This window comes from Pteronotus mesoamericanus, unplaced genomic scaffold (assembly GCF_021234165.1).
Source record: "Pteronotus mesoamericanus isolate MK-2021 breed Mesoamerican mustached bat unplaced genomic scaffold, CSHL_Meso_final contig_101, whole genome shotgun sequence".
NCBI classification, from domain to species: domain Eukaryota; kingdom Metazoa; phylum Chordata; class Mammalia; order Chiroptera; family Mormoopidae; genus Pteronotus; species Pteronotus mesoamericanus.
In genome coordinates, this window is record NW_026555001.1 from 8,472,868 (window position 1) to 8,496,897 (window position 24,030).

Consider the following 24,030-nt stretch of genomic DNA (forward strand, 5'->3'; position numbering starts at 1 on the left):
GCAGCAATTTTCAACCAGTGTGCCACAAAAATTTGTAAAACATGCAATGCCTGACTCTTTAGTCAGGGGCACTGACCTCTTTTCCCGTAGACTGTCAAATAAAAAAATGACGACAGCCAACACAACAATAGCCGTCTGGTGTGAATGAATCAAAATTAAACCGATTTTTTGTCAGATCAGCAAAAAATATAGTATTTTTTGTGTGCTGAAGAATTTTAGTAATTTAGTTGATGTGTGCCATGAGATCAAAAAGGTTGAAAATCACTGCATTAGAAGATTTGAGAGATGTCATCTCTGGCATCATCTGTGCAAAAAAAGAAGTGTAAGTTAAAAAATTGTAGTTCCTCATTCTAGTCAGGTTACTTCAGTTTGTACAAAGCAGCAGATTTTTTTGTGTGCAAATTGTTCTAAACATATTTAATATTTTAAACACCTAACAGGAGTTAAAACATGTATTCTGGAATGAGAAATTTTTTATATTAAGGTTAAAGAACTGTGGAACACCCTTAGCTTACAGTCTCTGCACTTTAACAGGAGATTTCCCTTCAGGGATTCTGCTAATGCTAATACCACTTCTTTTCCTTTTTCATGGCAAATATTTGAAGAATTATTTGGGATAATTACTTGAAGTCATAATATGAAGAATATAACGGCTCTTTAGTGACCTTTTTTTTCCCCAACCGAACAAAGTTTAGAAACCAGGGAAAGTTAAAATGAAATGAATTTCTCTTTTGTCTTATTCTTTAATGAGCTTATATATCAAGTTATGCAGATATTTCAAGGAACAATTCTACCAATATAGCCAGATCCACTGTGCTACACAGTGGTCTTTCTTTGAGGACTCATACATCTGCATAAATAATACTTGGCTCTTACTGGAATTTGTTTTTCTCCAAACACAGCTGCACTGTCCTTTGTGTAACTTTCTTTGCTTTAAGGTGTTAGCCATGGCCCAGAATATGATATGATACATATATGTACATTTTAACCTAACTTACTATGAAGTTAGTAAAAACATGAGGGACTGTTCCTACATCTGAGCTGTCTCACCCTTTAGCAATATCCTGGATATTTCTGTTTATGAATATGAGTGAATGGAATCTTTCAGTCAACTGGAGGTTTCTTTACCAGTGTTTTAAGGATTTTATAATTGTAATTCAAAGCATTTCACTTTTAAGCAATTAACAACACTTAGATGCCTCCATTCCTGTGTAGTTGTATGGACATCTAAACCATTTTAAGTGCTGCTTTTATCCCTCCCTAACCCCCCTTAAAAAGTGATTATGCTTAAGAATCTTGTTAGTTAAGAATCTTGTTAGTTACTGCAGAGGAATGGAGGCATCTAAGTGTTGTTAATTGCTTAAAAGTGAAATGCTTTGAATTACAATTATAAAATCCTTAAAACACTGGTAAAGAAACCTCCAGTTGACTGAAAGATTCCATTCACTCATATTCATAAACAGAAATATCCAGTACACTGCCAAGTAAATAGATTTTACCATACATCTTCTATGACCCTCCATTGCTGTCATTAATATGAGTCTAGTTAAGATTATGATAAGGCTAATTTTTTTTAAGGCTAATATATTTTTTTGAAAAACTGAAGGCATTTTTAGTATGCAGAAGCCACCCAATTTAATTAATTATTAAGACCTGATTGATGAAAATTAACATTTTTGATTGTTAGATCTTTCTGGAAAAAAGGCTTTTTATTGATAGATAGTTCAGTCTATAAAAGCATTGAGGGTTTTTAAATTGTGTTTACTATATTTACAGGCCTAATAACCAGTTTGTTTGTTTATGATCCTCACCCAAGGATATGTTTATTGATTTTAGAGAAAGAGGAATGGGAGTGGGGCAGAGAGAGAGGTAAAGAAACATTGATGTGGGAGAGAAGCATTGATCTGTTGCTTCCCGCACACTCCCTGACCGGGGATTGAACCCACAACCTAGCTTATGTGCCCTAACCAGGAATTGAACCCTCAGACTTTGGTGTACAGGACAGTGCTCCAACCAACTGAGCCACCCAGTCAAGGTATAACCAGTTTTTTAAAACTTTGGATTGGAACTTGTTAAAAATAGACATATTACTGGTTTATTCCAATCACTCAACAAACATTGATCAAATGCCCTCCGTTTGCCAGTCTTCTAGGTGAGGATCCCTATCCCTGTTGTCCCTGTAGTCTACTAAGAGCATATAGGCAATAAGTAATAAGCATGATACATGGTATAGTATGTCAGAAGGTGATAAGTGCTATGGAAAATAGAAAAAGAAGAACAGAATAAGGGGGATAAAGAGTGCTGATGTCAATGTGGGGTGGAGGAGACAGGTCACAATTTAAAATAAGGTGATCATGGTAAGCGCCAAGAGAGGGTAGACAACATTGGAGCAAAAACTTCAAGTTGATAAGAGAGTTAGGCATATGGTGTCTGGGGAAAGTGTTCAGGAAGAAGAAAACCAGAGCAAATGCCATAAGAGAGCAGCAGCCCTGGTAAGACTGAGGAATTCATGGAAACTAGAGTGGCTGGAGCAGAGTACGGGGAATATAGTAATATAGTAAGAAGTGACCAAATCATGTAGGGTTATACAGAGACCACTGGTGAGATGGGGAACCATGGGAGGGATTTGAGCACAGGGATGGAAGGATTTGACTCTTTTTAAAGCATTACTCTGGCTGCTGTGTTGAGAACCTAGGGCAACCAATGTTGATAATAGACTTGATGGGGAGAGAGGACAACTAATGCAGTAATTCTAGCGAGAGAGAGAGTGGTTAGAGAAGTAGTAGATATGCTGAAGATTAGTCAAATTCTAGATGTGTTTTGAAGGTAGGGAAAACAGTATTTACTGAAATAGTTGATGCTGGGTGAAAGAAAGGGAGGGTTTTGGTCTGAGCAAATTGAAGTATGGAATTGCCATCAGTTAAAATGGAGAATCCCGTGGATGGAACAGATTCGATGGGGGAGATTGGGAATTTGGTTTTCTATGTTTAGTTTGAGATATTATTTAGACTTCCTAATGGAAATGTAGAATGAGCAGTTGGATGGATAGATGAGTCTTGCATTCAAGGGAGAGTTCTGAACCAACATATTAACATTATAGAGTATATAAATTATTTTATAATAAGTATAAATATATAACATTTATATTTTCATCTGAAATAGTAAAAATTAGTGATTAGAATTTTTCTACTAGAAGCTCTGTTTTCTGTTTAAAGAATTTGTAAACTAACAAGTCATGTAAATTGTTTTAAATTTTGAATGCAGGTTGATTGTGAAGTTTTCAAGTGTTCTTGAGTCCTGTAAAATAAAAACAATCATTTGTTAATGAACACATGCCAAAAAAATAAAATTTTTGAGATGAAAAGATTATGGAAGACTTTTGTATAAGCTCTTAGTAATAATCTCTGATTATGTAAATTAATTTAGAATTTTGTGATTCCATCCCAATCAAATTCAGAAAATGGGATAAAAATGAGGGGTTCCTGATTATGGATTTTTTGGGCTTAATTTACTAAAAGTCAGTCATATCTTTTGGGGTTTTTTTTCCTATCTCTTTCAAGAGAAATTTACTACTACCTAGGAAATAGAATTGCTCATTCTTTCTTGGATACTGTATTTTGTGTGACATATCTAATGTCTTTTTAAAATTAATGTTATTAAGGGGAAAATGGTCATTGTGTCATTTATTGGCATAACAGTGAATCGACTTACAGTGTTCAGTATTTTATTGAAAAAGGCTGTTTCATTTGTTTTACTCCGTTTAGAAAAGGAAGACCAGTGTCTCATGCCTGAAGCTTGGAATGTGGACCAGGGAGTAATTACCAAACTCAAGGAACAATACAAAAAGGAGAGAAAGGGGAAAAAGGGGGTGAAGAGTAAGTGGAAAACATTGTATCTATAATTCATAAATCTTGCCTCTTTCATATCCCCCAATTTTTTTCAATGTTTTCCTAAAACTACTTACTCTTTTTCTTTCTACTCCTGACCTCTTTCTTTTTCACCTGCTCTCAGGGGTTGAAATTAAATGGTTAGCTATTTAATTATGAACTGAAAAAAACAAAACAAAGCTATGCATATGATTATAGAATCATAATGTATTCCAGTAATGAATCCAGAGCCTCATGAGAGTATGGGACTATGTATTCAAACATAGTGATAATTTGATTTTTTAAAAAGTATATGTGCTTAATTACAATAATAATTTTTCACTGTTGACAATTTTAGACAATTTTAAATCTCATTTAGTATGACATTCTCGCAATCCCCCAAAATTATTGCTTATAAATTTTAGAATTTGGAGACGGAAAGAAAGTTAATTTCTACCCCTGAACATTTTGTGTGTTCATAACACACAGTTCATGTGCTTTCACCACTATATGCTATACAGGGCACAAATATACAATTTCTAGAAGAACTTATTTTCTAATTTAAAACTTTTGGCCAGTTTCATTAATAATATTATCAATGAGCTTTTCTTTTTTCAATAAAATGTGTGCCACATCAAAAAACAGAAGCTAAAATTAAATTTCTAGCCCTGTGAATCATATAATTCATTAAAATTATTAATAAAGTTTAGCAATGGATGTAGTTCAGCATGTAAAATGGAAATACAAAAGCTTTCAAACATCCCTGAAAACCTTAAACACCTTTTTATGACAGCAAGTTTAAACTGTCTCCTTGTGCTTCCACTCACTGACACTATGAATGTGAGTTGTTTTTTTTATGGTGACAGGAATTTCATCTGTTGGGATATTAAAGCAGTGTAAAGTGAGATTAAAATCCAGTTTAGTAAAACATGTATTTAAAAGTTGCAAAAGGCTGGAAGGATATATTTTTTCTTTTTATAGTGATGCTAAAGCTTATCAAAGATCAATCATTCCTGTTAGAATATTCTTTTACAACCTGGTAGTTACTGGAAAGCATTTAAATCTTTAAAATATTTTAGAATTTACAAGTATTTGTCTTGAAAGGTTAAAAGTCACTGGCCATCATTGATATTTGTACCAGCCGTTGCATAACTGAGAGATGATGTCATTTGATGTCTTCTCAATATAAGTTAAATCAATATAAATATTAAAATGTAAGAATATTTTGTACCTTCTATCCAAATAAACTGATAAAAATCTCAACAAACAATAGTGAGTCATGATTTGTTATGGCTTTCCAGAATCATGACAAAGCCAGTTACACTGAAATTTTGTGGGAAATTTGTATATCATACATGAGAAACAAGGAGAATATTTTAATTTTTAGACTGACTTAAAGTTGATATATTTCTTTAAGTAATTATGCTATAATAATGAATGTCTTAAAATATGAAAGATCTTTAGATTAGAATGGTATAGGACTTATGTAGAATCCATCTACAATTTTATTGATTATTCAGTTCTTACCAAATAATACCAAGGCATCACTGTAGTTGAAATTTAGCACTTAGGTCTAAAACTGCACCATTTGACTGGAACAGTATTCCTATTAATAGACATTATTAGATTTCCTGAATCCAGAGATTATCAATATTCATACATAAAGCACAAAGTTTTTTAGCATGATGAAGAAAAATGACTCTATGAGTGGGGGGACCCAAAACAATCTGGAATTATCTTCTGGAGGATGGGTCCCTTGTACTACAGGCTTTCCCCTGCTAGATGAATGTTCAAGGAACCCATCTGTATAAAGTTACCAGCTGGCATTGTTGTGAGAGGCTGCATTCGGAATCAGTGAATTTTTTTTGAAGGGTCTTTCAGTTTATTTGCCCATTTCATGTTGAGTGGCTTACGAACGCCCCTGCCCACACTGTGCTGAGCGTTCGGCAGTTTTTGACCAAAAATGTCATGACCCCCTAAAGTTCCACCCTCCCTATTCACCCAATCTTAGGCCGAGTGACCTTTTTTGTTTCCCCTGATGAAAAAAGTCCTCAAACTTTTTGGGGAAATGTTTTGCCCATGTGGATGAGGTGAAACAAAAAAACCACAGGAGCACTAAAAGGCCTCAAAATTGACGAGGTTAAAAACTGTTTTGAGCCTTGGGAAAAAACCTCTCAGTGGGTGTGTATTGCATCAAATGGAGAGTATTTTGAAGGTGACTGAAGTTTAAACATGTAAGAAAAAATACACAATTTTTTATAAATAAATTCCAGGGTTTTCTTGGGTCCCCCCTTGTATGGGGAAATATTTTATTGCCTTTTACTGAAGATAGACTATAGATCAAGGTTCAGCACATTCCATTTTCATTGTCGGTTATGTTACTGTATATATGGTAGTGTAGGAACAAGTCAAAATGATAAAAGCAGAACTCAAGCAGTTTTGAATTAACAAGTGAAGCATTAATTTATAATCCACCATAAATATTTCATTAATTTCACTGTTTACTAATTGGAAAAGTTTGAATTCTTTCAATATATTCTAGTAGAAATATATCCAGTCAAATTGTGTACTTCAGTCATACTGTCTTGAAATATATTTTTAGGTATTAATTAAAATTGCTTTGGTATAGGAAAAAAACCGTGACAGACTATGGGTAAGATTTCCCATTCTTAATTAAACTTATAACAGGAAAAACTACCGAAGATCTGTTTCAGCCTCTATCCTATATAAAACAGTCAAAACAGGGATGTGAGAGAATGAAGAATCAAATTTCTGGTAAGTAATCAGCAGGGCATGAGACTTCACCTTCGGTATCATAGCTTCAGGATGTAAGGCAGTGAATGCACCTTACTTTAAACAAACAAAAACTGATGTTGTTTATTCAGTACCCAGCAGTAGTTTCACTGTCTGTGGTGTCTTTCTGAATTTAGAGTAATATGCAAGGATTGTAGGATACTGTTTTTAATGGTCTAAATTGCATACGGGCATTTTTTCAATATAGATAGTGATGTTATTCTCTTAATTTTTAAAGTATATGTAAAATATAAGTCTTTTCAAGAAATCATAAACTTTTAAAATAATTTGAAAACTTGGAAAATGATTACTTTTTAATATAGCAGGGTAGCTTTAAAGGTGAATGTTGGACTTGTGAATAAAGTTTATGGCACCATTTTAATGCCGTTGGATAATTCTATTTCTTCTCTTTTGTTTTCTCCCTCCCTTTTTTGGGCTAGGGCCCAATAGATCAAAACTACAAGACATGCTTGCTAATTTGAGAGATGTTGACGAACTTCCCTCGTTGCAGCCTTCTGTGGGTTCACCTTCCAGACCTAGCAGCTCCAGGCTTCCTGAACACGAAATAAATAGGGCAGATGAAGGTGAGTAGTAAAGACACTCTGGAGCACAAAAAAAGCATTTGGATATACATATCTAACTTCTTATTAGAAAGGACTCCCTAAAAGAGGAATTGTATTCTACCAATTTTTGATCTAAATATTCCCCACATGTAGATTTTCTTACATTCAGTGTGGTTTAACTCCAACTTCAATCTTTCAGACTTGAAAAGGGGTGTATAAACTTAAAAAAACAACTCTAAATTCTGTCTCTGGAGTTCCACATAAAGCTCCCATCACTTGTGTGTGCTATATACATTTATTACTTTATTGTATTAATTTAGGAAGCAGTGCCACACTTGAGAGGCACTATAGTCTTAAGTTCTGGGGAATCTTAGCAGTGAAATAAAGTGGTACTTACTGTTACTTTCTCTCTTCAGCCCTCAAGTCTGCTGGTTTAGCCACTGGTACATGTTTTCAGATTTTACTTGGCCATTTCTAGAGCATTAGCTAAATTAGTCCAAACAATATGTATGGTCAAGATTCCACAACTCTTGGTCTTTAGTTCAAGGGTAATATTTGTGTAACTCCTAAATAAAGTTATCTGAAAATATTAGAAGTGAAAACAAAACAAACAAAACACTGGGCTGAAGACCTACTCCCCTTGTGATGCATGAATCATTTAGTTGAATGAAGATTGATTTTCTAATTTAAACAGTCCCCTCATCAGTAGTAAATGTTTATAGAGTTCTTTGCATTTCCCTGGAGGATATATGGTATGTTTTAGTAAAACCCATTATTTAAAATTATTTCTGCTTTATTGTATGGTGGTTTGAAAATGTCTTAATTTGTATTTTCCTCTGTTCTTACAAGGATTTTAAGTAGAGTTTCTACACAGACTAATTAATAAATTGATTTGTTTCTTTTAAGAAAAAGTTAGTTTACTTCTTTAACACCCAAAGTTTGAGCTGCTAAATTCATCTAATCAACTCATAAATATTTGTCCTCAGTAAAGTAACCACTTACAGAAAACTACTAGAAGACCATCTCTGACAGTTTGTCAGAATAATTTGCATTGACACAGTGACACTTTATTATTGACCAAATTAAGGAAAATCTATATTTTATATAATAAAAGTGGCATTTTACTTTTAACTGGTTCTTTGATAGTGACTGAAGGGATTAGGTTGGTACGTCCATTGTTAAAAAATAAGGATACTTAATGTTTATCACAATATAAATCTGACATCTTGAAACGCAGTTGGAAACTAAATTTTTTTGTTTGAAATAAATGAAATGTAACAATACCTACAGAAAACTGCTCAAGTCACAAGTGGTAGCTCAGTGAATTTTTACAAAGTGAGCCCAACCATGTCACCACTGCCTCCAAGTCAAGGAGCAGAGCAGAACATGGCCAGGGCTCTAGGGTCCCTGCTGGTGCTGTCCCCAGTCACTGCGCCGCGCTCCTCTGCAGAGGTAATCCTGATTGCTGTCATCACATGCTAGTTTTGCCTCATAGGCACATTTTACGATTGTAACCATTTTCATTTGAAATTTTCTATATTCCTCCAGATTGTTAACAATTTTATTTGAATCAGACCAGCAATGTCCAGAATCACTTGTTACGTACGTATGTTCAATAATTGATAGAAGTAATTTGGCAATTAGCATGAACTATCAAATGAGGAAAATTGACTCTCCTGTAGACACTTTTTTTGTGTGGTCAAAAAGAAAGAACAATAACTATAGGGTTTGTTTCATATTTTATTTTTCTACAATAATTAGATGATACTTTTAGCTGTGGTTGTATATGAAAAAAGTAACCAATTCTTCAGGGTTTTCTGCTCACTGCATTTTATTGTGTTTAAAAGCATTTAAAAGTAATCAAATTTTGTGTAAAAGCATTTAAAAATAATCAGACATGCCCCTGTGAGACCAGTTGTTGACTCTTTAGAAATGTTTTTATGTTTCTTTTGTCTTCTATCAGTGGAAGCGCTGACATTCCCCCCTTCCTCTGGGAAGTCATTCATCATGGGAGCAGATGAAGCCCTTGAAAGTGAACTGGGACTTGGAGAGTTGGCAGGCCTTACAGTCGCCAATGAAGCAGATACACTAACTTACGATGTAAGGGGTAGTTTTATTTTTGTTGTTTTTACTCATTTTTGAAAGTGAAAAGTTAAGTTTATAGAAAAAGATGGCAATGAAGAAGCAAAGGTATAGAATTTCGTTCATTTTTAACTACAAACTTTGAAAACATGTATATATTATAAACTGTTTTCCACATCATATAGAGATTAAAATTATGGGCTTTACCTAAATCTGTAAGTTAGTATAGTTTGTTTATTGGTTTTAGATAAAAGAAGGAATTCCCTTTCCCATTACTAAATTTGGGTTTTGTTTTATGTTTTCGGGCATCAGTGATTAATTGAGATTCATGCCTGCCTAACAGTATCACTTGCCTTGCTCCTGTAGTTTATCAGTATCCTAGCGAGAAGGATTTTAGCTGTTATTAGGCAGGGATGTGTGCAGGGATGTGTACAGGGTTCTTTGCAGGTATTAAGGCTCACCCATCAGTGATATGGATAAAATGGAAATCTTTATACCTTTATGAATCCCAAGCACATTTTTTTAATAAATGCATTTATAATTGTTCTTCATAATAAATATCAGAAAACAGCTGTTTATTTCATAAACTATTTGTGACTTATTTTATATCTTCATTAATATCCTCTCACTTTGCTACTTCATTATCTTTGTTGGAGAACACAGTGTAGCTCCTGCTGCGTGGGGCGTATCAGCCAGATGCCTAAGCAGACCATGGGCTCAGTAAGAAAGTACTCCACGGAGGAGCCCTTGCCACTCACTCCTCTCCCTGCAGACCCAAAGCTCTCACTCTCTGTGCTAAGTCCACTAGCAGGTGTTTTGGTTTTTACCTCCAAAAACAGAAGAAATCCATATGCTTTTTACCTGCCAGCCTAGTCCGTTTTTTCTTCACCTTAAACTACTGTAGTAACCTAATCAAAACAGATTCCTTGTACTCCATTTTTCCCATTGTGATACAGACTTTTCCCCAACATTTTTGTATTATATTTTATATATGTCTCTTTAAAACACCATTTAGTTGACTTTTTTTTGGTAATCTAACATTTGACAAACTTTTAAGTTGGAGCATTTAGTTCATTTCTTTTTAAAGTAATGACCGATAGCTTTGGATTTAAGCGTGCCATCTATTTGTGCCATCTATTTGTTCCACCTGTTTTGTGTTTCTTTTTCTCCTATTTTTGCCTATATTGGGATTCGTTATTTTTTATTATTTTCCCTTTCCCCTTTTCCCCCATTATTTGGAGTTTATATACCTTCTCATTACTCTTTTAATCATTACCTTAGAGGTTACAACACACATCCTTATCAAAATTTTACATGCATATACCCTTTGAACACTTCTAACTATATTAAATGTTCCTGTGCTATGTATATGTCATTCTTGTTATATATTTTGTTTCTCTGTACATTTATCTTCAACAAGATACTGTTTTGTAGACTCGATATTCAGTTGGGATTGTCCATTTACATTACCCATTTTGCTTTTTTCCATTCTCCCCTGCGTGTCTGACTGTCCATCTAGGATCGCTCTCCTTTTACTCTGAGAGCACTCAATATTTCTCTCTTCAGTGAAGATCTATCTACTGGTGCCCAATTCTCTGTTCCTCGTTTTCTTAAATTTTCTTTATTTCACCCAGTGGGTTAACTTATCTCTGGTATCGAATCCCAGTTGGCAAGTTTTCTTTTTTTTTTTAAGCACTTTATATATTATTTCATTGTTCTTTCAACAGTAGTCTGATTTTTTCCCCCTCTGATATTTTTCTATGTCATGATTGTCAGTCAAGGATTAATTTTCTTATTAACCTTCTTAGATTGTCTTAGTAATATGTTTTCATCAGCTCTGTAAAGTTGTCAGCCATTTATCTTCAAGTGCTCCTTTTGCATCCCTCTCTCCCACACTTTCTCTTCTCCTTTAGAACTCTAGTTATAGTGTTAGATCTTTATGCATCTTCTGTCTCCTCTTCCCTTTTTCAGTATTTTTTATCTTCAATCTAGTTTTTTTAGTGACTTTCAGTTCACTACTTCTCTCTTCAGTTTCAAGTAATTTGTAACTAAACTAATCTATTGATGTTCTATATGTTTTGCTTCTAGAATTCTTCATTGTTTACAGATTTCTTGTTTGATTACAGTTGTCCCCATTTCCCCCCAATTACTTTTCCCCCTACCCACCCCCACCTCCCACATTCAATCCTACCACCCCACCCCACCATTGTCTTTGTTCGTGGGTCCTTTATTCATGTTCCTTGATGACTCTTCCCCTTCTTTGTCCTATTATCCCCTTCCTCCCTTCCCTCTGGTTACTGTCAGTTTGTTCTTTATTTCTGTGTCTCTGGTTATATTTGTCTAATATCTTCTTGAATATAGTAAGCATGATTATTTTAAAATTTGAATGAAAAACTCTGTAGTTCTGTTATTATTATTTGTTATTTCTGCTTGTTTTCATTTATGTTGTATTATCTTGTATGAGCACATATTTTATGCCCAAATAATTATATTTGAAAAATTGTAGACGAACTTTAGGCCTAAGAAGGTATCTTCCCCGAGAGAGTATATTTTAATTTGCTTTTGTCAGTTGTCTGCAGCCACTAGAAATCTTTTACCACCTCATTCCATTTTCAGTTTTTGGGATGATCTAAAGCTAATCTATAATCCCACAAGGGCTCGTTCTTCCAGTTCACACTCATGTCTAGGATGCAGCCCTTTGAAATCAAAACCCAAAGAAATGTAGTTCACCAAGCCCCATTTTTTGGATAGTCCCTGGACACCAGTTTTTACAGCCCTGCACTGCCGAGCTGTCAAGAGCACAGCTCTGCCTCTCAGCCTTCCTCCTGGAATCAGTAAACACTGTTGGGGGAAAAATTCCAAATATCAGGTTCTCCTTCTTAGGCCTCTTTCTTCCTCTGGATCCAGACCCAGTTATTCCTCACCATTTTGTTGGTTCTCCAATTTTTCTTTTTTTTTAAGATTTTATTTCTTTATTTTTAGAAAGAGGGGAAGGGAAAGAGAAAGATAGGGAGAGAAACCTCAATGTGTGGTTGCCTCTTGTTTGCCCCCTACTGGGGACCTGGCCTGCAACCCAGGCATGTGCCCTGACTGAGAATCAAACCTGTGACCCTTTGGTTTGCAGGCCAGACCTCAGTCCTCTGAGCCATGCTAGCCAGGGCCAATTTTTTATTTTTATATCTGCTTTTCTACTTGTGCATAGTACAGAGGTGGTCCTAATGATCTAGTTCATCATGGCTAAAGGCAGATGTTCCCTCAATACTAACCCCACAAAGAATTTGTTCAATATGTAGTGAAACTTGGTCCTATCTCTAGAGGACATTTTTCATAGTTTTTAATTATTAGAAAACTTAGTGTTATGTATATCCCTCTGTTTCTAAAAGTAGTTCATAGTTTTATTAAGCAGATTAGTAATCTGTTGCTCTGTAACAAATTGCTCCAAATTTAGAGCTTAAAACACGTATTTATTATTTCATAGTTTCTCTGGATCAGGAATCTGGGGGTAGCTGAGCTGTGTGCCTCTGGTAACTCAGATAGATGCAGTCAAGACATTGTCAAGGGCTGCAGTCTGACATGAAATCTTGACTTGGGGAAGATCTGCTTCCAAATTCACTCATGTTCTTTGCTGGCTATTGGCTGGAGACTAGTTCCTCACCACATGGGCCTGTCTATGGACTTCACAGCAGGGCATCCGGCTTCTCCCAGTGTGACTGTGCTTGAAAAGAGATACTAAGAACACCCGTAATGGAAGGTTTTTTAACCTAATTTTGAAAGTAATTTGTTGCCACTCCGCTGTATGCTGTTAGTCACACAGAGCAGCCCTGTAATGTGGAAGGGGACTATACAAGACACAGATATATGAGGAGCTGGGGTTGGTGAGGGACCATGTTAGTGGCTGCCTGCCTTATGAAGACATTCAGAAGGGCTGTGTTTGCTCATACATATGAACACCTTTCAGCCAACGGCAGATAGAAGTCAACTCAGTTTTTCCCCACTTTTCCCCACCCCCCAAGGATAACTGGCACAAATTCTTAACGTATTACATATTACATAGTATGTTTTGTCTTCTGTTACTGCCCCAATTATGACATCCTACCCAAATTTTCCTCCAGGTTTTTAAACTTCTGAGTTATCAATTATAGTTTATACTAAGAGTGTAGCCTCTGAAGCCAGTCTGTTTGGGTTTAAAAGCCTGACTTTTTATTAGAGAGCAAGTCACTTAATTTCTCTTTTTCTTACATATTTAGTCTGTAAAGTGGGGATAATGTTAATTCCAACCTCATAGAGTTTGTGAGGATTGAGCTAGTACATATTAAGTCTTTTGAATAATATTCGAAATAATAAATAATGCTCAAAATAGCAGATGTTGTTAGTATCTTGTTGGATTTTGTCATTGGTACTGTTTCTCCAGTACTTACCTCACTCTTGCTTAATCCTAGCATGATTATTAGCCTTGGAGTGTGAAGAGTTCATACATGGTGCTGGTGTAAAGTCACACACCAGCCTTGTTAGCTGTCCTGTTGCTTGGAATGAAAAAATTTTGCTTTTTTTTTTTTTAAGACGGAGTTTCTGTGGGGAAAAGCAACATAATGATGTGTGTGTTTTACCAATGTAATTATTTTTTAGAACATCTAATTGTTTCTTCTAATTTTAATATTTTATGTTTCTAGTTTATAAACTTTGTTGCCAATTTGATGAAAAATTTGTTAGAAAGTATTGAAAATCTCAAAAGTACAATAATATTCTATAATGTTAACATATTTAAAGATAACTTAGTTTTTCAACTCTTACCAAAATTAGTTTCTGCATTATAATTTAAGTTGAAATTATGTCTTCTTTAATCACCCTTGTGAAGATTTATTTTATTATCTGATCATATTTCTGTACTGAATTGTTTCCTGTTTTCTTATTATAGGATTCATATTTCTTCAAAGAATACCACTGTTGATATATTGCTAATTTTGCCTCTGGTTTAGTTATTAACATTTAAAAATTACAGTGTTTTGAAAGTTGCAAAATGTGATGGTTTAATGACAAATCAACAAGAATTAATGTTGAAATGTAGTTATATTCCCGATCCTGAACTAAATGTATAGGTATTCTTTTTGTCTCTTTAACAGATAGCAAACAATAAAGATGCATTGAGGAAGACGTGGAACCCTAAGTTTACGTTAAGAAGTCACTTTGATGGCATTCGAGCCCTTGCTTTCCACCCCATTGAGCCTGTTTTGATAACAGCATCAGAGGATCACACATTAAAAATGTGGAATTTACAGAAAACAGCCCCAGCCAAAAAGTGAGAATGTTTAACTTTATTTGAATATTTTAACAGATTTTCAGCAGAAAAATACTTATTTTATTATTTACTGTTAAATTCCCTGTATATCTCTTCTCATTTTTTTTCCCACCATATCATATAATTTAGAGTGTTTCCCTTCATACTTACAATGTAATATTAGGTTGGAAACCTAACACTTAGGGAGAAATGGTATTATCTGATAGTTTTCGAGGATTTTTGAATCCTAATTACAATCCTTATACAGTGTTTTAAATGTTTGTGATATTTAGGGAGCCCTTTGAATGTACTGAAAATTTCTATTGTTGCTATAAACAGAGATTGGCATGTTTAATCATCAGCCTCCCACCCTACCCCTGTCCTGTTGTTTACAAGCTTTGGACTTATGAAGTGGAAGGGAGGGAAGACTGGGAGGGGTGAGAGACCTCTCTTTGGTCTTTTGGTACTTCCCATACCCACCAATATGTCTAGACTGAAAGGCACTGTTGTTGCCGTCATTTAACTGCTAGTCTTGGCTTTGGCCCCTTGGTTTCTCTCTAGGCACGGACAGACATGGGTTGCTGTAAACCCTTTTACCAGTCACCAAGGTAGTCCTGATCCTGCTTGATGGGGTCCTTATTAGAGCTCCTCTCCTTTCTTCTTTGGGTCACATGGTCCAGAACCCAGCACCTGCTGGCACGACCCTTCTATAGTGTCAGACATTTCTGCTATTCGAAGACTAGAAATGAATTTCAAATGGAGGAGATTACAGAAGTTTTATTACTGGTAGAGGACCAGTAATAAAAGGATTAGTGACATTCCTGTTATGAGTCATACATAGACTAGATCTTGCTTAAAACTAAGTGAATCCTCATTTGGATCAGATATCTTCAGCAGAGAAAAATTACTTCCTGGTCATCAGTTGTGCTTTTTGTCTTTCTAGCTCTTTGGTCACAATGGGCATCACATTAGACTAGAGATTATGTGAATGTCTCACCATACAGTCTTGACAGAATTTTGGAAAAATATTGAAACAAGTTTCTTGCTGGTGGTAGCTTAGTAATATCTTCACATGTAAATAACAGTGGCCTGTTTACCTTTGAACTTAAAACTTTGGAAATGATTTGAGAGAGATCATATGCCTATAAAAATAATTGCAATACAATGTAGAAAATGGTAAGTATTTGACTTTAAATCCAGTTTCCATTAACAATCATGGCCAGTTTAGGTGCTATAGAGTACTCATACACTCAGTATTCTGAATACCGAATGAACTGATGACTGGGACAGTTTCTGCAAGTATCAAGGGCAGATATATTAACCTTCATGGAAATGCCAGGAATTAAAGTACCATTTATTGAAATTCTATGTGCACTAGGCTGTTTCATTGAGTTGGCCAAAAAGTCCATTATGTTTTTTTGTGTGATGGCTCTAGTAGTGCTTAGTTGTCTTTAACTTTATTAGAAACAATTTTGTTAGACTGTATCGTGACAGCTGTCATATCAGCTTGCATTTTAAAAAAAATCTGAATTGGTGAATTTTTGTGCAGTTATTTTAACATTGACGATGGAAGAAAGTACGCAACATTTTCAGCATATTATGCTGTATTATTTTAAGAAAGGTAAAAACACAACTGAAACACAAAAAAGGATTTATGCAGTGTATGGAGAAGGTACTGTGACTGACCGAATGTGTCAAAAGTGGTTTGCGAAGTTCTTGGTACTACTGACAGTTTGGCCAAATACTTTTTTGCTATGGATCTGTCTTATGCATTGGAAGATGTTTAGCAGCACCTCTGGCCTCTACCCACTAGAAGCCAATAGCGGGAGATAGCTGACAGACTCAAAATAGCCAAAATAATAAAGTTATTGGTGAATATGAAAAATGTGTCTTTTATTTTATGGAAAAAAACCATCCAGACTTTTTGGCCAAACCAGTACTTGTAGAATCTCATTTAATCCTGTGAATATTTGGTGTTACCCCTGCTTTTTTTTCCATTTTATTTTAAACATAGAGAAATTTAAAATTCCAAAAGATTAAATAATTTACCTAAACTTAGTTAATAACAGAACTGGAAACTGAATCCAGAATTTATGATGTAATTCAGTAATACTGTTTACTGCTGAAACTTAGAGTGATAAAAGTCCTCTTTTCTCTCTGACTTAGGAGTACATCTCTTGATGTGGAGCCTATCTATACATTCAGGGCTCATAAGTAAGTACGTGCTTTTTAAAAAAATCAGCATCACTATAAATAAGCCTGATTAGAATATTTTGTTATCTCTTACTTACGTATTCATGGTATGAATTTTTTTTTGTATTTAGTAGCTTTTTTATAATTGTAAAAGAAACTGGCAGATAATTGTTGAAAATAAGTTTATCTACTACCAAATAGAAATTTTTGCTGAAATTAAATTTGATTTGCATGATGTTTAAATGATGTCTATATCTCTCATAAAGTTGAGGCAATTAGATTGAAGTATTAGAAGTCCTGACCTCTTTTCCTTAAAGATAACCTACATAAAATATCCAAGAATTTTTTATTGTGATTGCATATTACTTGCTTTTTCTCTTTTCCTGTTAAGCTTAAGGAATATATATATATATATATATATAAAATAGTCACTTGCTTTGTAGCACAGCAATCACATATTTTTTATATAAAGGGTTAGATAGTAAATATTTTTAGGCTTTCCAGGACACATATTTTGTTGTATATTCTTGTTTTTAGTTTAGTTTAGTTTAGTTTAGTTTTATAACCCTTTAAAAAGTGTAAAACCCATTCTCAGTTTGAGGACTGTTCAAACTAAGACCACTGGCTGGATTTGGCCCACAGGCCATAGTTCACCAACCTTTCGTTTAGCAGATGAAGAAAAATGAACAGTGCTTTGGTAGTATAGTTATTCATTGTACAAAGCTGAAAAATAGAAAGCCATTTTAATAATTAATATTCTTATTTTTAATAAGTCCTATTGTCAGATTATTTTTGAGACTAGAAATTGATTTTCTCTCCCAGAGGCCCAGTGCTCTGTGTGGTAATGAGCAGCAATGGCGAGCAGTGCTACAGCGGCGGGACTGACGGGCTGATCCAGGGCTGGAACACCACCAACCCCAACATCGACCCCTACGACTCCTACGGTATGTGAGTCTCCAAAGATAGGAAAGATAAAAAATTTCCTTTTTACACAGTGAACATAGCATACATAAAGATAAAATGAGATTTTTCTAAAAAATAAATTGGTAAAAGAGAAATGTATCTTTTTGGTTGTTGTTCAAAAGGACTCCTGTATTTAGGAACCAGTTTGATGTATAATGTTAAAAGAAAAAAATTGTGTTCTTCCTGAGAAAACAGTTCCCACCACCCAAAGTCTTATTGATTGGAGATGCTGGCTTTATCAACAATTCTTTTCCTCATTTTAGGCACCTGAACATTACTTGGTACATTATTACTAATAAGTAATAATATTTTATCACTGTTCTAATGAACAACTTTGAAGGAAAATGAAGGTTGGCATCATCTTTTTGATCAATTATTGGAGGGAGTAGAAGCTAATGACTCTTCAAGTCCATGGCACCAAAATATTTAAAAGGCCTTAAAAAATTAAGAAGTGTCCTTTAACTTTGGGAGCAGTACCATGAGGCACAAATTCTTACTTTAATCTATTACTAGCTTTTACCATGAATTTCCTTGTAAAAACTGGTTTAGGAATTGACTGTTTTGATTTTCTCTTAAATTCTGGAAAGGTATAAAGTATCATATTTATCATTAAACCATATTTTATTTTCATTATCACTTTAGGTTAATTTTACTGCCAAATCTAAATGAAGATAAGAAATTCAATAAATAAAAAAATTTCCCAACATTTATTTAATAGGCCTTTAGCATGTTTTATGAGGTGAACCTATTTTCTCCCCAGTTTCCGTACACATTTATCTGTTTCATGCTTTTCCTTAATATCTTTATATATCTGAGGATCAGTTGTCCTCATTCTGTCGCAAGCCAGCCCTTCTGCTTTTGCTGTTGACCCCATTCTCTGTTGCTTCCTTTGAGGCTGCATAGTACCCTCCTCCTAAAACCCACCCCAAGCCTCTCTCATTCTCATCTTAAGCCTTGCCTTCAACGTCGTCCTTCCAACCCCTCAGCATATAAGTAAATTCAGGTATCCCCCATCCTGGGCCAGGGGAGGCCTTTTCTGGCTCCATTTCCTTCTCTAGCTTCTGTTTAGACTTTCTCCTTCACCATCTGTATCTCTTTGGTGGTATTATCTAGAAAACACAAATTGTAGGTACTGATTCCTTGTCCTTTCCCTGTGCACCACCATCCCTCTGCATTTCATCTTCTGGTTCATAACATTTTAAATATAACAAGATTTTCAGTGCTGATCCAGAGGGTATTTTACAGTCCTCCTTTTTATTAGATGTATTGGCTCTCTGAAACGGGATCACTCCATCCTCTTTGAAATTTGTCCACTATTGGTGTTTTTGATATGTAATTCTGTGACAGTTTCTGTTCCCTATACTTCATAAACTCTTTTTATTTTTCTTATTTTAAATATTGGCATTTATCAAGGTCCAGACCCTAACCCATCTTTGCATTGTCCACATAGTCTATTCTTTGTTAGATTGAATCCGCTTCTGTGCTGTGGACTCAGATAAGACTCTTCTTTAAGCCTCAGACTGCCTGTAGAACATTTTAAAGTGGGTGCTTCATTGCCCATAAATTCTCTCAAGTGCTGTTTCTTCTCTGTATTTTGCCGTATATAATGCACATTTTTTGCCCAAATTTTTGAGAGAAAAATAAGGATGTGCATTGTACATGGGTAGTACCTGAAGTACCTTGTATCTGTTCTTGTGTTTTGTAATTATTCTACATAAAATTTCTTGTACCATAATATGTTCAAAAATAAATGCTAAAATTCCTTTATAATACAAAAAAACAAGTATCTAAATATAAATAAATAATTGAATTAAAAAAGTAAAACAAAAGATTTTTTTTCCCCCTGAAAGTTTGGGCCAGAAACATAGGTACACATTATACACAGGAGCACATTCTGCAAGGCAGAATATGGTGTTTATTAGTTTGTGTTTCTACAGAATTACCCAAATTCAAAATCTATGAGGTATCCTTGATTCCTTGTTCAGTTTTACTATCCGCACCTTACTAATTACTTAGTCTTTTTGATGTTATTCCTAAGTATTTCGAATTTATTCTTGCTCTGTCCCTTTTACTACTGCCCTTGCTTGGGTCTTCACCATCACTCTCAGTCTACTGAAACAGCACTTTTGCATTCATCTTGGTCTTGTTTAGTCTATTTTCCCTACAGAGTTACCTTATTAAATACGTATTTCACCCTGCTGCCCCTGGGAAATCCTCCAGTGGTTCCCTACTACGTTCAGGATAATTCCCAAGTACTTTAATATGTCATAGAAATCTCACCATAAACTAGCCCCTCTCATCACATCCACTACGTCCCACAAACTTCATCCTCCAGTAATACTGAATTGCTTCTTTCCTCACATGTCAGGCTATTTTTCCTTCTGTGATTTTGTAGGTGCTACCTTTTTTGCCAGGAATGACATTCCTCTATTCTTTGCCTAACATCTGTACACTCTATGTGTCATTCTCTCTAAGAAGCTTTTACTCATCCCTGTTACTCTCCTTGTAACTGGTATCTCTCACTATTATTGTGCTTTACCACATTGTCTTTTGAGGACAAAGATAGTATTGTGTCTTAATCATCTGTGTGGCCCCAGCATCCAGCATAGTGCCAGCATAGGCACAGTGTGTCTTCAGTAAATCCTTTAAGGTATGACTGAGAGAGGATATAGGGTAGTTACATTTTAAACTTAACATCTATGAGCCATCTTGAAAGTACTGCTTCATAGTATTATTGTGAAGATTAATAATTTAAGTTTCCAATTTGATTTTTATCATGAAACAGTGCTAGGTGACCCTCCCCCTGCCTCCTCCCTCCCTCCCTCCCTCCCTCCCCTCCTCCTCCCTCCCCTCCTCCCATGCACATCATTCATATGTCAGTTACTGCTGTTTGAGAATTTGGGGGTTCCTGTAGGTCTCAGTTCACATTCATTATGTCAGAGGCCTCAACAGGAATAATTGCTGTTCATGGTACTAGAGGACAAGCGGCCTTAAAGAATGTATCCAGAGTGCCAAGGAGGTCAGAGGAGGGAAGGATCTCTGTTCACTCCCTCAGGGAGCATGAGTTGTGATTTCTCGAAACAGGTTAAATTCAAATGATTTATTTGTGTTAACATGGTCTTTAATATATCTAGACAAATGGAAGGAAAAAAGGGAGGGAAAATGAAATACCTAATATTTTTATTATATATATATTTTATTTCGAAATCATGTTTATTCTATTACAGTTGTCTCAGTTTTTCCGCCTTTGCCCTCCTCCACTCATCCCACCCCGTCCCCCGCTCCCCCAGTCCATTCCCATTCTGTTGTCCATGTCCATGGGTCATTCATACATAAATACCTAATTTTTTTAAAGAGAAAAATATGTACTTTGTAATTTTAATTTATAAATTTTAAACTACACTTGCATATTCCAAGCCTGTTTTTAATTATTGCAATATTTCAGAAAGAATAATTTCAGAAGGAAGAAAGTAGTAGGAGGCATATTTTATACTGTTACCAGGTTCTCTTACTTTCTCTTTGTAAGTTGTTTTTCTTTGCCTGATGTTACATGCTTGTCGGTTTCTGTAGATCCTTCTGTTCTGAGAGGCCCTCTGCTCGGCCACACCGATGCAGTCTGGGGCCTGGCTTACAGTGCGGCGCACCAGCGTTTGCTGTCCTGCTCAGCAGATGGCACTCTCCGCTTATGGAACACAGCTGAGGCGGCGCCGGCCTTGAGTGTGTTCAATGATAATCAAGGTACAGCCTTCTTACGTTATCTTACTGATTATTTTATAAAATCCTAAATTATGTCTTATTTTAAAAAACAAACATGCAAATAAATAAAGGATTTCACAAACTCTTACTGTTTAAATTTAATTTGAAGGGTTTTTGAAGTAATGAAAATATGTTTATTCAAATTTTCAACATATATGCATTTTAAAAACATAGTATTGGGTGAAAGAGCACAGTTAAAATTTTTTTTTGAGATATAATTTGTATCCAGTAAAAAACAAATTATAAGGTTACATTCCAGTGAGTTTGACAAATGCATAACTCCTGGATCAAGATATAGAACATTTTTTAACTCCCTGAAGTGGCTCTGTGTTCTCAGTCAGATGCCTCTCCTCATTCCCACCCAGAGGTACCCACTGTTCATTTCTTTCATCATAAATTAGTTTTGTCTATTCTAAAACTTCATATGAATGAAATCATACAATGTGTACTCTTTTTGTATCTGGCTTTTTACTCTCACTGTGATTTTTTTTTGTGATTCCTCCATGTTGTAGTATCAATAATTTATTTATATTTTTTAATACTATTTCATTAAATCACAATGTGTATATCCATATACCTCTTAATGGATATTTGGATTGTCTCCAGTTTTTGACTATTTTGAACAAAGCTGCTGTGATGATGCATGTATTTTTCTTATCGGTGGGTAAAGACCTGGAAGTAGAATTGCGGGGCTTTAGAAGTCGAATTGCCTGTTTAACCTAACATGATATTGCCAGACTTTTTCCTGGGTGGTTTGCCATGTTACACCACTGACAGCAATGCTGGAGAATTCCAGTTGTTCTACATCCTTAATTATTAACGTTTGGTATTTTGTCTATTTAATTTTAGCCATTGTGATGGGTGTGTAGTAGTATTTTATTGTGATTTAATTTGCATTTCTTTGGTGGCCAATTCTTTTGAGCACTTTATTTTTGTGATTTTGGCTGTTAATATATCTTAATAACTGCCAATTTTTAATCAATTTTTGCCTATTCTAGATGATAAATAAAAATACTTTTATTCTTGAGCTGTGATAACTTGTGTCTAGGTTTTGACGAATTACCTGCATTTAAAAAAAAATATTTATTGATTTTAGAGAAACAGGAAGAGGGGGCAGAGAGAGAGAAAGTTGTTCCACTTATTTTACATTCATTGGTTAATTCTTGTATGTGCCCTCACTGGATATTCAACCTGCAACCTTGGCTTATTGGGATGATGCTCTAACAGCTGAGCTGCCCAGCCAGGGCTAATTGCCTGCCTTTGGTATTTTCATGACTACCAATAACAATTTGAAATTTACTTCTTAAATTCCATGGTTTTGATAAGTTAGAATTCCTAATAAGAGATGTGCCTTTAAAATGAAGAATTCCCATGCTGCCACTCTGAGCCCCACATTGAGGTAGAGGCATCAAAACTTGTAGTCCATACATGTTTTCCATTTTTTAAATAAAAGCTTGCATTCCGTATATGTATTAGCTGAATAACAGGTAGAAGATGTGCTGAGCAGGTAAGAGTAATGAAATAGACTAGGGTAAAAGAAAAAAAAAGAAGTAATCTCCATTGAATGGCAGTGAGCAAATTCTTATCCTAATGTTGAGCCTCATTTACTCCTTAAGGAAATCATGCTGCTATTTGTTTTGCTATATTTTAAACACATTGTTAAGTAGACCCTCTAATTATTATTCTTTTTGAATATGTTATACCCTTATAGAATTGGGAATCCCTGCCTCTGTGGATCTAGTGAGCAGTGACCCGAGCCATATGGTAGCATCATTCAGCAAAGGATACACAAGCATCTTTAACATGGAAACGCAACAACGCATTCTTACTTTAGAGTCCAATGTAGATACGAGTATGTATAATAGTCTTTAAATAGCCTGTTTGGATCAATTTTTAAATTTTATCAAAATTATAACTACTAGAGTCATCTATGAAAAATACTTGTCGTTATAGAGTCTTCTGCTTGGTAAATCACAGAACATGTTACTTAGAAGGTTATAATGATTTACAATTGATTTTAAGTGTTTGGGTTAGTTTATGCACATTTATAACTATACTATTTGAAATAGCATTTGAGCTATTCCAAAGAGTCGTTAATTTTATGCCAAATGACTAAGCTTTTAATTTTGTTTAAAGAAAATATTTGTTCTGAACATAAAATATTTTTCATTTCTCATAATATGATTTTTTAAATCAACTTCTATACTATTAATATATTTTGGCAAAGTTCATTACTTATTAGAATACAGGCCAAGTTGTACCTCTCAAAATCCCAAGTCTGAAGCTTCTTTTTGGATATATGAAATCAGGAAATAATTTTTCAGATTGTGAAGAAGATATTACAGAATTATTTTGTTTGGGACTTTTTTAATCTTTACTTTCTCTCTAGGCTTAATTCAAACAATCACAGTTTAGGTTGCAGTTGATAAAGAAAGCTTTTATATGCATTAAATATTGTTTCAATTTGAGAGCTAGCTTTAAAAATAATTATGGTGTGTGTAAATGCATGTGTGTGTGTGCGTGCGTTCCCTCTCCTTTT

At 34.8% G+C, this 24,030-nt stretch overlaps 1 protein-coding gene across 3 annotated transcripts in view; it reads left to right on the top strand.

Moving 5' to 3' along the window:
• Positions 1–24,030, top strand: part of STRN (striatin) — an 86,831-nt gene that overhangs the window by 55,154 nt on the left and 7,647 nt on the right. For 2 of the 3 annotated variants that reach the window (XM_054567815.1, XM_054567806.1), the window contains exons 8-15: positions 3,765–3,875; positions 7,100–7,243; positions 9,186–9,322; positions 14,425–14,600; positions 16,746–16,793; positions 17,595–17,716; positions 21,306–21,473; positions 23,203–23,343. In XM_054567815.1, the coding sequence (XP_054423790.1) occupies positions 3,765–3,875; positions 7,100–7,243; positions 9,186–9,322; positions 14,425–14,600; positions 16,746–16,793; positions 17,595–17,716; positions 21,306–21,473; positions 23,203–23,343 (1,047 nt within the window). The remainder of the gene's footprint in view (positions 1–3,764; positions 3,876–7,099; positions 7,244–9,185; positions 9,323–14,424; positions 14,601–16,745; positions 16,794–17,594; positions 17,717–21,305; positions 21,474–23,202; positions 23,344–24,030) is intronic. The other variant, XM_054567824.1, reaches the window with a different exon arrangement.